Source organism: Otolemur garnettii, unplaced genomic scaffold (genome assembly GCF_000181295.1).
Source record: "Otolemur garnettii isolate 467f Iridium unplaced genomic scaffold, OtoGar3 scaffold00198, whole genome shotgun sequence".
Taxonomy (NCBI): Eukaryota; Metazoa; Chordata; class Mammalia; order Primates; family Galagidae; genus Otolemur; species Otolemur garnettii.
In genome coordinates this window covers 2,075,182-2,090,538 of record NW_003852593.1, presented here as the reverse complement: position 1 = coordinate 2,090,538, position 15,357 = coordinate 2,075,182, and the positions used below count along the sequence as shown (strand labels likewise).

Genomic DNA, 15,357 nt, shown 5'->3' with positions numbered 1-15,357 from the left:
CCCCCGCCCCGCCCGATCCCCCGCGCCCCGACACGCAGCGTGTGCCTAAGGGCCTAGGGTCCCACGTTTACTGAGCAAATAAACCGTAAGCGAGAGACTATCAGCTTAGAATAGAGACCTGGTCGTCTGCAGGTTTTTCCAAAGAGCGGTAATACAGAGACTTGGGAGAAGAGTAGTCTAGATCCACTCGGGAGAGACCACCAGTCGTGTTCGCGGAGGGAGTTCAGTGCAAGAAGCTCGGGAGGAGTAGGGCGCCGGCCCCATACACCGGGAGCCGTGGGCTCAAGCCCGGCCCCGGCCAAAACTGAAAAAAAAAATAAAGCAGCCGCTCGGGGGTGGAGGCCAGCCTGAGCCAGAGCGAGACCCCGTCTCTAAAAGAATAGCCGGGCGGAGTGGCGGGCGCCTGTCGTTCCAGCTACTTGGGAGGATGAGGCGGCTGTGAGCTGTGACACTACAGCACTCCAGCCTAGGTGACAGAGGGAGACTTGGTGATGACCAAGAGAGACTTCCATCATGGGGCCATAGCTGTGGTCTTTTTGAAATTCTCTACATACTGTTTTCTAGTCTCTTTTGAAATTTCCACTGACTGCACTAGAAAAACTGCATAAAATCTGTTTATTGAATCCGGAACTCCCCTGGCTCAACAGCCGATGAGCCTGTAATTAGCTGTGAACATAAATACACCTATGGTTTCCAACACCATGTCTCATATTCTTGGTTCTTATTAAAAGAATCAAAAGAAAAATGATTATTTTTTTCTCCAAAGGAATTTTTCTTAGTAAATATGTTCATAGTCCCATCATTAAAAAACTGAAACACAAGATAAAAATTTCCTGGACCCTTCCCACTTTTCATTTACCACCGTGAGATTATTCCGGTTTGGAATATTTCCTTTGTATTTTTCTATATATTTACATAGAAATATATATGCAGCTTGAAATGTATAAGTTTCTTTAAGGCAGCGGTTTTCAACTTGTGGGTCAGGACCCACAGGAACTGTATTAAAGGGCCGCAGCATTAGGAAGGTTGACAACAGCCTCCTGAGTCGCTGGGACTACAGATGCTTACGCAAGAACAGGACATTAAAATGTGTATTTTTTTTTTTTTTTGAGACAGAGTCTCAAGCTGTCCCCCTGGGTAGAGTACCCTGGCATCACAGCTCACAGCAACCTCCAACTCCTGAGCTGAAGCGCGTCTCCTGCCTCCGCCTCCCAAGTAGCTGGGACCACAGGCGCCCGCCACAACACCTGGCTACTTTTTGGTTGCAGCCATCATTGTTGTTTGGCGGGCCCGGGCTGGATTCGAACCTGCCACCTTGAGTGTATGTGGCTGGCGCCTTAGCCACTTGAGTCACAGGTGCCGAGCCATAAAATGTGTATTTTTGTCCTGCTTTCCCCACTTGATATGCCTTGGGGAGCTTTCCACATGAGAAATACACTGACCCATCTTATGGGGCAGACATTGCTCATCACTCCTGCAAAAACCATGCTCCCCTTCCTAAACCCTAAGAGGAATTTTAGGAGGCACGGGGTACATTTTCCAGCCTCCCTCGCACTAGATGCAGCTAGGTGACCAGCCCATCCAATGAGACACAGAGGGATGTATGTGACTTCCCGGCTGTGCCTCCACTTCCCTTGTCCTCTCCCTGCTGGCTGGAGCAAGGAAGGGAAACTAGGGCTCCTCTCTCAACATCCAGCTGGAAGCCACACCCAGAGAGCACCGCATCACAACAGAAGGCACCAGGGTCCCGAGGTGGGTGGAGCCCCCAAGCCAGCCTCAGATGGCTCACCCAAACTTTCCCTCCAAGGAGAACCAGCCCCCTATATTGTATAAACACTATTATGATAAGCTTCATTGCTGCAGCATTGAAACTCATGTTACTTTTAAATGACTGCATGTATCCTACAGTAAGAAAATACCACGATTTTCTTTACTCCATTATCAATTATATTTTTTTTTTTTGAGACAAGAGTCTTTTATGCCACCCTCAGTAGAGTACCATGGCGTCACAGCTTATAGCAACTTCAAACTCCTAGGCTTAAGCAATTTTCTTACCTTAGCCTCTTAAGTAGCAGGGACTACAGGCACCCGCCACAATGCCCAGCAATTTTTTGGTTGCAGTTGTCACTGCTGTTTAGCAGGCCTGGGCAGGGCTCGAACCCGTCAGCCTCGGAGCTACGAGCACTGAGCCAATAATCAGTTTGTTTTTTTTTTGAGACAGAGCCTCAAGCTGTCCCCCTGGGTAGTGTGCGTGACATCACAGCTCACAGCAGCCTCCAACTCCTGGGCTCAAGTGAGTCTCCTGCCTTCGCCTCCCAAGTAGCTGGGACCACAGGCGCCCGCCTTAACGCCTGGCTATTTTTTGGTTGCAGCCATCATTGTTGTTTGGCGGGTCCAGGCTGGATTCGAACCCGCCAGCTCAGGTGTATGTGGCTGGCGCCTTAGCCGCTTGAGCCACAGGCGCTGAGCCCAATAATCAGTTTTTAATACAAAAAAAATTTATTAAGTGCCTACTAACTGCCAGGCACTATTCTAGGTGCTATTATTGCAAGTGATGCTACAGGAAAGGACCCCGACCATGACTGCCTCTTCATGCCTCCTGAGGACAGAGCTCTGGAGGTAGGGCAGGAGGTGTGTGGGGGGTGGGGAAGTAGGAGGAGTCTGTGCTTCATTCTCTGCCTTTACCTAGGGTTGCCACAGAAAAGAAAAGTGACCCAATCACATCTCCTGTGAACTCCCTAGCAAAAGACCTCCTGGGAAACACAATCATGGTATATGTCAGCGGAAGAATCCTTATCTATGGAATGCTTTCAGCAGGATATAACGGGTATGTCTAGGACTGCTCATTGTAAACAGACTTCGAATCCTAGGAGTATGGGTTGTGGCTCCCTGAAAAATGTCACATGTGCTAATAGCCCTCAGAGTATAAAATGAGAGATATTTCACATTCCTGGGCTCAAGTGATCCTCCTGCCTCGGCCTCCTGAGTAGCTGGGACTACAGATGCTCACCACCACACCCAGGTAGTTTTTTTATTTTTAGTAGAGAAGGGGTCTAACTCTTGCTCAGGCTGCTCTCCAACTCCTGAGCTCAAGCGATCCACCTACTTCGACCTCCCAGAGTACTACAGTTATAATTAATATTCATTTTAGAAATCAGTTTCCAAAGGCACAGAATTAAATATACTGCAAATTAATTAACATTTTTAATGATACAGATGGCTTTTTTTTTTTTAGAGACAGAGTCTCACTTTGTTGCCCGGGGTAGAGTGCCATGGCATTACAGTTCACAGCAACCTCCAACTCCTGGGCTTAGGCGATTCTCTTGCCTCAGTCTCCCAAGTAGCTGGGACTACAGGAGCCCGCCACAATGCCCAGTTAGTTTTTTGTTGCAGTTTGGCTGGGGCTGGGTTTGAACCCCCACCCTTGGTATATGGGGCCAGCACCTTACACAGTGAGCCACAGGCGCTCCCCCTATAGATGGCCTTTTTTAGATCCTGGATTCTCTCTTTCACATTAACCCACTTTGTTAGTCATCTTCTTCTTTCAGAAGTCATCTTCATCAGTACCTGCTTCTATTGGTTACAAGCATTAAGCAGAAACAAAAGTAAACTAAACGAAATGGAAAATCACCCATTTATAAACATGATCTCATTCATTTCAAGAATTTCACACACTCAGCTAAGTCCAGAAGTATTGAGCTACCAGGTCCTCCTCCCTCCCCAAAGGATGAAGAAGGCTGAGTCTGTTCCAGAGCACTATATTCCGGCGTATTGGGGCAAAGCTTTGGATACTACCGGGAAGAGGTCAAAATGTGAGTGAGGTGGGAGCCCGAGGCAGGTGGATTGCTTTTTAGGTGTTTGAGACCAGCCTGAGCAAGAGCAAGACTCTGTCTCTACTAAAAACAGAAAAATAGTCCAGGCATTGTGATTGGTGCCTGTAGGCCCAGCTACTTAGTGGCTAAGGTAAGAGGACTGCTTGAGCTGAGAAGTTTGAGGCTGCTGTGAGCTATGACACCATAGCACTCTACCTAGAGGACAGAGTGAGGCTCTGTCAAAAACAAAACAAAACAAAATGCCAGCAACAGGGCTTGGTAGCCCCCATAGCACTGCCAGCATCAGCAGGCTGCAGGAGGCGACCTCGTCCCCCTGGGCTTGTGGCCTGCCTCTCGACCCGACCGCAAGAGCTGGGTTGCAGGAAGCCGGCTGGGCACAGAGAATGACGGGATCTAGCAGGCAGGGACAAAAGCACTGGTGAAGGAAAGCAGAGGTGACTTTAGTGTCAGTTGGGATACAGAACTTGGAGACCAACAGGTGACGACATGCAATAATCTATTTCTCCTAGTAGTTGGCTTTCTTCTTTGCATACAGAATTAAGAAAGTCTGGTCCCAGTGATTTAAAGGGAATGTTTCTGCAGAGGTGATAAGTGTGACCAGGAAGCAAAGATAAACGTGTGCGACTATCCTCAGGCAGGGAATAAAGAGCAGCCTGGGTAGGTCACAGCCCCTGAGGTCAAGGAACACAGTGGGGGCACCAAGCCAGGTAAGTAGGAGGAAGAGGAGAGAAGGAGATGCCCTCAGGAGGTTCTGTAAAGTTCCAACCTTATCCCTGGAACTTAGATGGCCCAGAAGGGCCCATTTGCTCAGGAAAGCCCAGAGGCCCCAAGTTCTCACCCCCACCTGTCCCAGAGAGGAAGAGAAAGCTAAGGCACTGTGACCAGCTGCCCCAGCTGAGTGCCCCACACATGTCCCAGTGCATGCAGAGCCTCAGCCAGGGCTGGAAGACTGTCCCCGGCGTCTAAGGAAATCTCTGTTTAGTCATTAGCTAACCACTAAGCTAAAGAGATTCTGTGGTCGGGCGGCGCCTGTGGCTCAAAGGAGTAAGGCACCAGCCCCATATGCCGGAGATGGTGGGTTCAAACACAGCCCCGGCCAAAAACCACAAAACAAAAAAAGAGATTCTGTGGTCAGGTAACAAAGAACACACATTACAGCATCAGATAAGAAGTCACTAAATGAGGAACAGCAATGACAACCCCTGGGACTGTGCTGGAGGGAGAGAGTCCCGCTGTAGAGGACACTTGCCCTGGAGTCCCACCTTTCTGTTCTATTGTGTACAGAAGAGAGGGCACATGGATGCCAGTGGCACTCAGAGGTGCTGCGCCAGTCACCAGGGTATTTCCTCTTAGCACCCCACTGGCCTCCCTTGCTAGCTTCCAGTCCCAGTGCTGGGCCTCACATATCGTGCTGCTCCCCTGCCTGGTGGCTCCAGAGTGGGACAGGTGGGACAGGCGCTGCTCTCCAGGTGGTCAGGTGGGCTGGTGTACGATGGTTCCCACATTGCTTCTCCTGGGGACAGCCACTGCAGTCAGCTGCTGCTCCCCGTCAGTCCCACTGCCCCACAGTCCCACCACTGGGGCAGCACCCACCCTCACCCCTAGGGTCCCAGTCTCAGCCTTGCGTGGCCTCCCCTTCCAGGCTGTCCCCAAGCACAGTTTCCACAGTGACCATCTTGGCATTATCTTTCAGCAGCAAACTATCTTTCCCCCCAGTTGAAGGTTCTTTTTACTAAATCCTGCCTGTTGGAATTATTGCTGTGCTTCTGTCTCCTGGTCAGGGCCTGACTGAGCCAGCCTGAGTCCATGCCCAGCAAAGAACAGAAGCCCGTGTCACCACTGCGGAGAGCCCAGAGCAACACGGAGCTGACTCCTGGCCATGCTGCAGCCACTGGCACCCTCTGCCCACTGCCAGCTCCTCTTCCTCTTCTCCCTTCATCCTGCCATTGTAGCCCTAATTGCTGTGGATGGTCACTGCCACTTTCGAAGCCCAGCAAACCTGCCAGTAAGGATGTCAAGCCCCATCCTGTATCTCAAAGCTCTGGAAGCTTCTGCTGCTCCAATGGGGAGGCTGCAGGATCAGGCTGAGCTAGTACACAGGAACACCCACTCGGCACACCTAGCAGCCACCGTGAAACCCATGTCACTGCTCATTCTAGATGAATGGTGTGTCCATCCCACAGCAGTCCCCCTGTAGAAGGACATGTGGAGCCCACAGTCTGGCTTCCTCTCAGCACTAACTTTCCCCAGACTGTGAGCCAGTCACTTACTCTTCACAAACATAAATCTTATCAGTAAAATTAGAATAAAGCCACCTGGCCTGAGGACTGCACTAAATTCTCCGACAAAGCCACAGCCAATACTGGAGACTGCAGCACAGTTGGGGGCAAGGGCTCCTGCTGCTCCTGTTACAGCAGATGTCCTGTAACAGTGGACAGTGGCCACAAGGTCAGGCAGAGGAAGCTGGGCTGGTGAATTTGGCAATAAAGGTGCACTACTGGCGGCACCTGTGGCTCAGTGAGTAGGGTGCCGGCTCCATATACCGAGGGTGGTGGGTTTGAACCTGGCCCTGGCCAAACTGCAACAAAAAATAGCCAGGTGTTATGGTGGGCATCTGCAGTCCCAACTTCTCGGGAGGCTGAGGCAAGAGAATCGCCTAAGCCCAAGTTTGAGGCTGCTGTGAGCTGTGATGCCATAGCACTCTACCGAGGGTGACAAAATGAGACTCTGTCTCTTAAAAAAAAAAAAAAAAATCCAAGGTGTCATTGCATCAGCCCTGGCTAAGTTATAAAGTCAAGCTTATTTGTGCTCAGCAACTGCTAACAGGCTTACCTTTTTGTCTTCTTTAGTCTTTCGAACATTTCGATGGGGACCAAAAATGTTTTGCATTCCAAATGCTTTCCTGGACCAGTCCCTCTTCTGGGAGCCCAGTGGGGGTTGTGCAAAGCTGCCCTCCACCCTGTACCGGTCTGCCGGGATCTTGCTCATGGGAGGGGGCAGTGTGCCACAGTTGACACTGGACCACCCATCGGTGGAATCTGTGTAAGACTCTTGGTCACTGGCATGACCACACTGCCACTCCTGGAGCACATGGACTGGGAGCCATCGCTGGTTGAAACCTCCGCCAACACCTGCAGCAGCCCTCTTGGAAGGAGGAACCGAGCTCCGCAAGGAGGCCGGGGGAACCTCCACGTGAGAGGCTGGTCCTAAGTGCTTGTTTGAGTCCCAGAATCTGTCAGTCTGGGGAGTGACCTCAAGTGGGGAGCTCCCCTCAGGGTCGTGGCAGAAGGCCCCATTCCAAGGGGCACCCCAGGGCTGGGAGGCCCTCCCACCAGTACCCTCCCACATAGTGCTACCACCAGGGCCATGCCTGCTGGAGTTCCCACCCAGGTCAACCACCAGCACCCGATTGCTCTTCTCCTCCTGGTTGAAGTTCCCGATGCCACTGTCACTGTTGCTGCTGGTGCTGTTGTTCTGGTGGGCGTCAGCATCCCCATCCAGAAAGGCGCGGGCCCGCACACCTTCAATCAGCTCACCCATGTCTCGGTAGAGGACGGAGATGAATTGCAGGACAGGGAGAGAGGACGCAGGGAACTCCAAACAGCCATTGGTGTCGGGGTCGGCTGTGCACTCAAACCCAAACCGCCGAGCGATGCCTTGGTGGATCTTGTGATTAAATAAGTCCGGGTCCACCATAAACACGTGGCAGGACGTCCGCAGGGCACCTTCCTCCTCCTGGGCCAGGCTCCCATCATCGCTGGTCTGCATGGTCACCAGCCCAAAAAACCGCCTGTCATCAGGACACATGGCACTGAAGGCCAGCTTCTCGGCCGGGTACTCAGCCACCACCCCGGCCTTGTCAGCGCACAGCTGCACACAGTCCTGCACAATCTTCATGGTCACCAGGGAATGGATCTTCTGCTCTGCCCTCAGGCGCCGCATGCAGCCGCGGATGGCCTGCAGACTGTCTGACTCCAGGCTGGAGCTCGTGGAAGGAAGTTCTATAGAACCTAAATAGCCCACCACCATGGCCACGTTTAAAATACTGGCCTCTAACCCAAAATCATCATGATTTTCTAGTCCAATACTGAAAACGGAATCATCATGAATAACTTGGGATACTTCCTCCTTAGAAAGCACGTGGGGATTTGGGTTATTTACACTTTCATGTCCAACATCACAGCGACTAGCAGCTGACTCCGAAAGGGATCTCTGTTTCAATTTCAAGGGCTCTGAGCTGCCCTTACAAAGGCTTGGATTTTCAAAAATCATATTGAAAATTCCACCAGACTGCATTTCCTCCACGACTCTCTCTGCTCGATTTATACCTAATGCTTTAGAATCGAGTTTGGGCTTCAGCCAGCCCTTCCCTTCATAGAGCGCGCCTTCCTCGTCACTGGAGGACTCCAGGTGACCGGCGCCCTCTCCAACCACCATGTGCAGGACGCCGGAGCACTTGCCGATCAACTTCACCACGTCCTCGTGAGACGCTTTTCTCACGTTAATATCATTGACAGCCAGGATCTGGTCTCCAGCACGCAGGCCGACGAGGTCGGCGGGGCTCCCACGCAGGACACCGCTGAGCGCGCAGGGCGCCTGGCCCGACAGCGAGAAGCCGTAGCCTGCGCGGCCCCGCGCCAGCTCCACGCCGCGCACGCGCGGGGGCCGCCGCTCGCCCGCCCGCTGCATCCCCAGGCGCTGCCCGCCCCGGGCGCATGGTCCAGCCCGCCGCTCCGGGAACTCGGGGTGCGGTCCGATTGTGTTTTGAAATGACGCTCTAAAGGAGAAAAGACAAGACCATTGTTAAGGACCCGGTATTTCTCTGCTCATTCATCATTGAAGCCAGCCCTGGGAAGTCCCGGGTTCCCCAGGATGGCCAGGCTCAGGGGACGTCCGGTCTGCCCAGAAACCTCCTTCCAAAGCAGAGCGTCTCAGCGACTGCATGGTCATCTGATCCGGACGGTGCAGTGCTCCTGCAGGGAGAGCCCCTTCTTGCCTGACCTGGGGGCTACACGGGAGGACACCCAGACAAAGGCTGCCAAGTGCCATGTACAGGACAGCAGAGTTGGAGCTGGACGGCAAGGCCTGCTCCTCTGCCTGGCACATGCTGAAACTCCAGATCCGTGCTGCTGGAGACCCCCAAGGCCACCCCTTATTGGGTCACAGATCCCCTCTACAAAACGTTTTCTGTCAGAAGAGAAGGCCACCTTATACTCAGAGACGTCTCACGTCCCTCTAGAATGAATTTATTTTGCACAATTTATTTTCCCATATGGGGAAATTGCATTAATCTGAAACAATCTCAACCAATACTGCAGAGGACACTCAGTAGAAAAGAGAAAACCAACCAAAAAAGCAAAGAAATCCAACATTTAATATTACATTATTACAGAGGTATGACTTCAAAATTAAAAAGATTGGCTGGCAATGAAAACAAGCCTGCTGGCATGCCCAAGGCTACTGCCAGGCCAGTGATTGCAGGGAGGACGCCCAGGACTCAGCACAGCTCAGACCAAGGCTGCTGTGGGGGGAAGGATGGACACACAGACAGAAAAGGGAAAGGCTCTGGGGCAGGTCCGGAGGAAACCAAGCTCCAGCTTCTGGAATACTTGCCCAGTGAAGTGCAGTCCCCAGGGAAGCTGGCTGGAGACTCAGCACAGGGTGGCATGAGCACTCTGCCTGGCACATGCTGAAACTCCAGACCCACAGGGGGCCAGCAGAGGCTCCTGTAACCTGCTGCCCACAAAGGGGACCCATCAGTGAGGCAGTGGGCACCTCCCCACACCCCAGGGCCAGCTGCACTCACAGGTCCCCTCAGCACAGTGTGGGCCTACCACACGTCTTCTCTGCACGGGGCCCTTTACAGCGACACAGTGCGTGATTATGTTGTGAAGGTTCAAAATATAAAAGAGAGTTTGTTTCTTTAAAGAGCATATATTTTTTTAAGTAACTGTTTGAAAGTTGTTAGAAGAGATTCCTATGTCTTGGGACAGTTTTCAATGACAGAATCATAGACAAATTCAAAGTAATTTGCACACACACAAAAAGCAAAGAACTAAACAAATAGAAAGTCTATTACTGTATTAGGTGACTCCAAAAGTAGAATCACTTCATGATAACATTGACATACACATATAGAGGATGCATATTTAAATAAAAATGTTGCATATGTAAGAGTGAAAAATGGACAGTTTATTTATAAATTACTACATTATTCACTAACTGGTGCTATATTAATAATTTCAATATTAGGACTGGGTGTTGAACTATTTAATAGTCATCATTAAAAATGTATATGCTGGTTGGGTATGGAGGCTCATGCCTGTTAATACCAGCACTCAGGGAGGATGAGGCGAGTGCATCCCTTGAGCTTAAGAGTTCGAGACCAGCCTGAGCAAGAACGATACCCCATCTCTACTAAAAATAGAAAAACTAGCTGGGCATTGTGGTGGGTGCCTGTAGTCCCAACTACTTGGAAGGCTGAGGCAAGAGGACCTCTTGAGTTCAAAAGTTTGAGGTTGCTGTGAGCTATGATGCCACAGCACTCTACCCAGGGTGACAGTAAGACTCTATCTCAAACAAAAAGGTATACATTAAAGTTACCCCAAAAATATGTTTTGGGATCTTCTTAAAGGGTATGATGGGCAAGCTGACAGTCCTCAGCACATCTATGTCTTAATCTCCAAACCTGTGGATGTCACCTCCCAGGGCCAAAGAGGCCACCATGGCAGAGGTGGGGAGACTTCCAGCGGGCCCCTGAATGCACAGGGTCAAGTCAGGGGAGACAGGAGGCCTCTAAGCCCAGGCCCAGGCCAGTGAACAAGTAAAGGAAACAGATCCTCCCCGGAAGGCTCTGGAGGGGCCCAGCCCTACCCACAGCTGGGCTTCAGCCCAGTCAGGCTCATCTTGGACATGAGACCTCCCATGCAGCAGGGGAATAAATCTGAGTTGTTTTGGGCCACTCGGCTTGTGGGAACTTGTTTCAGCAGCCACAGAGAACAAGTACTTCACTGGGGATGAAGGAAAAGGGTGTCCAGGCCAGCAGGACACTTGCACGGAACAGCTTCTGGCTCGAGGTAGCTCACGTGCTCCGTTTCCATGGAGCCCTAGAGCTGTGTGGTTTAACACTGACTGGCTGACCAGCAGCCATCTGAGAGGTCCTCAGTGTCTCTATTGGACTCCCACTGTTGTGCTTCTCTGCTCCTAAAAATTCAATTGTTTCTAATTCATAAAAATACCTACAGTCACCTTTATAAGTTCAGGCTATAGTTTAATTTTTTTCTTAAACCATATCAACTAATAGTAAAACTAGAACAGGCAGTGAGATCCAAAAGAGGCTGCAGGGGGCTGAACCTCAACACCAACCTGCACTCTGCCATCTGGGCTGCCACTGGGGCCATGCGGGTCCCGGGCCGTCTCCGCCTCTCAGGGACTTGGCTTCCGTAGGTCGCTATACTGCAGCCCTGCTTTCTTCAGGAGTCACCAGCCCAGTGCTTAGGACCTGAAGTGTTTCAGACTTGGGTTTTTTTTTTTCTCTAGTTTTAGAATATCTGCATATTCATAATGATATGTCTTGGGAACAGGACCCAGGTGTAAGCATGAATTCATTTATGTTTCATAGATGCCTTAGACATAGCCTAAAGGGATTTTTATACAGTATTTTTTTTTCGTGCACACTTCTTTCACTCAGGTGTGAGTGCCTGCTCTCTGAAGATTATACAGTATTTTTAATAGTTTGGAGCATGAAACAAATTTTGTGTACAGTGAACCATCAGAAAGCCACCTTCTCAGCCATGTGTGTGGCGCCTTGTCGCTGCCCAAAAGTCCTGGTATTTGGAGCATCTGGAATGCGGGCTGCGGAATCCACACTGTCTCCTATCTCTCAGCCGTGGTTCAAAACTAGCCACGACCCCAGAAACAGATCCCGCTGCTCAACACTTTCCTACTCCTTTCCAAAGTTTAAATCTGGTATGAAATCTGATGACTTCCTCCACTCCCACCGAATGAACGCCTACCCCGAGCCTACAGTGTCCCAGACCTGGGGACAGAGGAAAGGGCAAGGCCCTGCCCAGTGCAGGGGAGAAGCTGAGCCCTGCAACACAGAGTGTCTCCCACGCCAAGGGGAAGAGGAACGGTCAGTAACAAGGACAAGGCAGACACACACTCACAGCCAGGGGTGGTGCTCTCCAGGCTTCACGTGGGCTGCTCAGGACCTGACACCAGTAAGGGTGTGTGCCATCCCCTGAAACCTCCCTCTGAGGTCAGTGCTATCATATCACCCCACATTGCAGATGAAGGAAGAGAGGCACAGAGATGTTAAGTAACTTGTCTTCCATCACACAGCTAATGTAACAGCAGAGGAGGTCTGAACTCCTCCGTTCTTGGCCACGAGCAGCCTGCCCCTTCTGGATGGGACCCATCCTCTAGCAGACCCTGCCTGCCCATACCCTGCTTCCTCCCTAGACATCAGGTCCAGATGCCTCCTCCTGATACCATCTGCTGCTCTGCACCTGCCCAGCCCAGGTCCCCCCAGACCCACATTGGGCACACGCCCTGGCAACCTGCCCCCACCCCACTCAGATGCATCCTTGCAGACATGCACAGCCGCTAAGACCCTGCTGAGTCTGCCACTCTCCCTTCCCAGTTCCTAGCCGGACTGACCTGGTCCTGCCCTTCCCAACATGACAGTACACACACCACAGGGGTGAGAAGGCAGGTTCCCAACTCCCTGGCCACTCCCAGCCACTTCACAGGACCAACCATCAGTGCTTTCTCCACCTTTCATCCCAGCAGGGGCAACACCTGCCAGAATAGCCCTTGTCCAAACCTCTGGGTCTCGGCTCCTTTACCCACGGCTCCCGCTGGTGGACGTTTTGCCTGTCAGTCAGAGTCAGCGGCATCACCATGCACCTACAGTGGGGGCACCGCAGAGGGTGGGAGGGCCCCTCTCTTCTGGGACCTTCTCCAAACCACCCACTCCACAGGAGCCTCCGTTGTAGGCCCCAGTTGTGAGCACATGGAGAGGTGTGACCACGGGAGGCTTCTGTGTGCCCAGTGCAGGGCACACTCCCTAAGGGAGGGTGGACCGCCCCATGCACACACGCCCACACGGTGAGTGAAGGGAGAGGCTGGCCGAAAGGCTCTTCACTTTCCTAGGACTCCCAACTTAAATTATTTCTGTCCCTATTTTCTAAATTTTCTGAAAAGAATAAACATTACTTTTGCAATAAGGAAAACATGTTAACATAGGAGGGTTGATGAGTTTTTACCCATGGGCCGCCATAATCATGAATAAAATACCTACTTCCCACTTTACAGGAGTCAGCATGGCCTCCCTCCCAGTCGAGCCAGTCCGCCAGCCAGTACTGCACACCTGCTGCCCCAGGACAGCTCACCTGCATGTCTCCTCCCCATACCCTCCTCTACACTGTCATCATCACCACACCCCCTGCCACCCACTGTCCTCTGAGCAACCAGCCCCCAGGGCTCCAAGCCTCCCACTCCCCACCGCGGACAGGCTTGTGACAGCAAGTGAAGTCTGGGGGTAACTGAAGGTGGAGACTAGAGCCCTTGACAGAGGTCAGGCTGTGCCTCGCAGCCCCTCTGCAGCCCGAGTAGAGAGGAAGGCTCAATCCAAAGGGGTTTCTGACAGAGGGAGCACCAGTGAGATTCACAGGAGGTCCATGATATTTCTAAGAAAATTGTATCAGCAAAACTAAAAGATCACAGGCTGTCCAAAATGCAAAGTGGGCACCGTACTCCAAAAATCCCACCAGCAGGAAGCAGGCTGAAAAAATGGCCAAATCGCAAACAGGTCTGGGGCGCAGCTCAGACCTCAGGACCTCAGGACCGGCACACAGGCACCTCAAGAGCTGTTACTCCTAAATCTTGAGACCTAATCAAGGAAGTGCCAGTGTTTGCCAGGCCAGATTTTGGAACCACCGCACCTGTGTCCCCTCTGTGGACAGTAAGTCTGCTCGCAGTGGTTCTTCCGACTGTTCCACGGCTGTGTCCTGGGGCTGCAGGGACGGGGGGCTGATCATTTGTCTCCTTCTGTTTCATATCAAGACAGATGTCCCCGGGAGCTGTACACACAGGCTGTAACCAGCACCTCACCCAGAGCTGGAGCCCGCGCACTGGATGAGTGTGAGACCCTGCGCTGGTGCCGGCAGGGAAGACCTGAGAGGGACGTGAATCATGGGGACCAGTGGTGGCCATATCAAGCACCCCCGAGACTGCCCCACAACACCACCTTGGGTCACCCAGCCCTTGTATGTCCCTCCCCTGGGAGCAGGCTGGATTTAGAGAGTTGCTTCCAACACACAACATGGCAAAAGTGATGAGCTGTCACTTGCAGGATTAGTCACAAAGACCACGGCCTGTGTCTTGCTCAGCCTCTCCCTCACTCGCTCTGAGATAAGTAGGCTGCCAGGCTGTGAGCAGCCCCCAGCTTCCACCCACTCAGCAAGAACCGGATGTCTCTGGCCCACAGCCAGTGGGGACGTGCAGTCTGCCAGCCGCGGTGCCAGTGACCTTGTAAGTGGATCTTTGGAGGCCACCAACACCACATCATGCGTGTGGAAGCAAATCTTCCCCCACTGCAGGCCTGGCCAGTGCCGGGATCATAACCTATGGGAAGCCCCAAGCCAGGGGACCCACCCAGCCTCACCAGGACTCCTGGCCACAGAGGCCCAGGTGGCAGCACCTGCCGCTGTAAGTCTGTGCAGCAGGTAACCAGCACAGTCTATCGGCAATGCACTAGTATTTTAAAAAACGTTCCCAAAAATAAATAAATAAATGTTCCCTAAAATCAAATCTGTGCTGAGGACATTAAGGAAATCCTGGTGCACACACCAAAGATAAACTAACAACAGAATGGAAAAATCTGGCTAAAAACAACCACCTGCAGACCATCGCCTCACAAGCTGAGCAAAATTATCTCACTTTTCAAATGAGGGAAGGGGGGCACAGGCACCAGGACTGGGGCTCCCGACACAGCCCGGACACCTCCCTTTCCCCAGCGACCGCCCTGGCAGTACACACTTCCCCTCACACAAAGTACTTATCAGTTCTCAAAGGGTCTGTCTAAATTCCATGGCAGCTGCAGCTCTCAAATTGAAACATAAATAGCCTAAGTTTTAGGAAGCGGGTCAGTAGCCACCAGAATTATTATATTATATTATGCAGAGTTTGAATAACTTATTAGGCTAAACTGAAGAGGGCTCTGTCAGCATGCAGAGCGCTTTTAAAATGTAAATTCTAACATTTCAAGCCCCCCAAACAAGAGGCCAAGCAAGGGACCCACGTGTGAGATGCTCAGTCCTGGTCGGGAGTAAGGCCTCTTTCCGCCTCTGAGAGCGTCGACTCTGCTAAGCAGCAGCGTGTGAGCAGGTATGAGAAGAGAATTTACCCCCAAAGTACAGCCGTCCTTAGAATTAGGAGGGATGGCAAATACCAGTAATTAGAAGGCAGAAACAAGAGACTTAAAGAAGAAATTAAAGACGGGCCACTTTAAAAATGCTTC

At 51.8% G+C, this 15,357-nt stretch overlaps 1 protein-coding gene across 5 annotated transcripts in view; it reads right to left on the bottom strand.

The window, feature by feature from the left end:
* Nucleotides 1-15,357, bottom strand: part of RGS12 (regulator of G protein signaling 12) — a 96,366-nt gene that overhangs the window by 69,476 nt on the left and 11,533 nt on the right. For 4 of the 5 annotated variants that reach the window (XM_023507677.1, XM_023507678.1, XM_023507680.1 and 1 more), the window contains exon 1: nucleotides 6,666-8,498. In XM_023507677.1, coding sequence (XP_023363445.1) covers nucleotides 6,666-8,270 — 1,605 coding nt within the window. In that variant the 5' untranslated portion in view covers nucleotides 8,271-8,498. Of the gene's footprint in view, nucleotides 1-6,665; nucleotides 8,611-15,357 lie in introns of those variants that run through there. The other variant, XM_023507679.1, reaches the window with a different exon arrangement.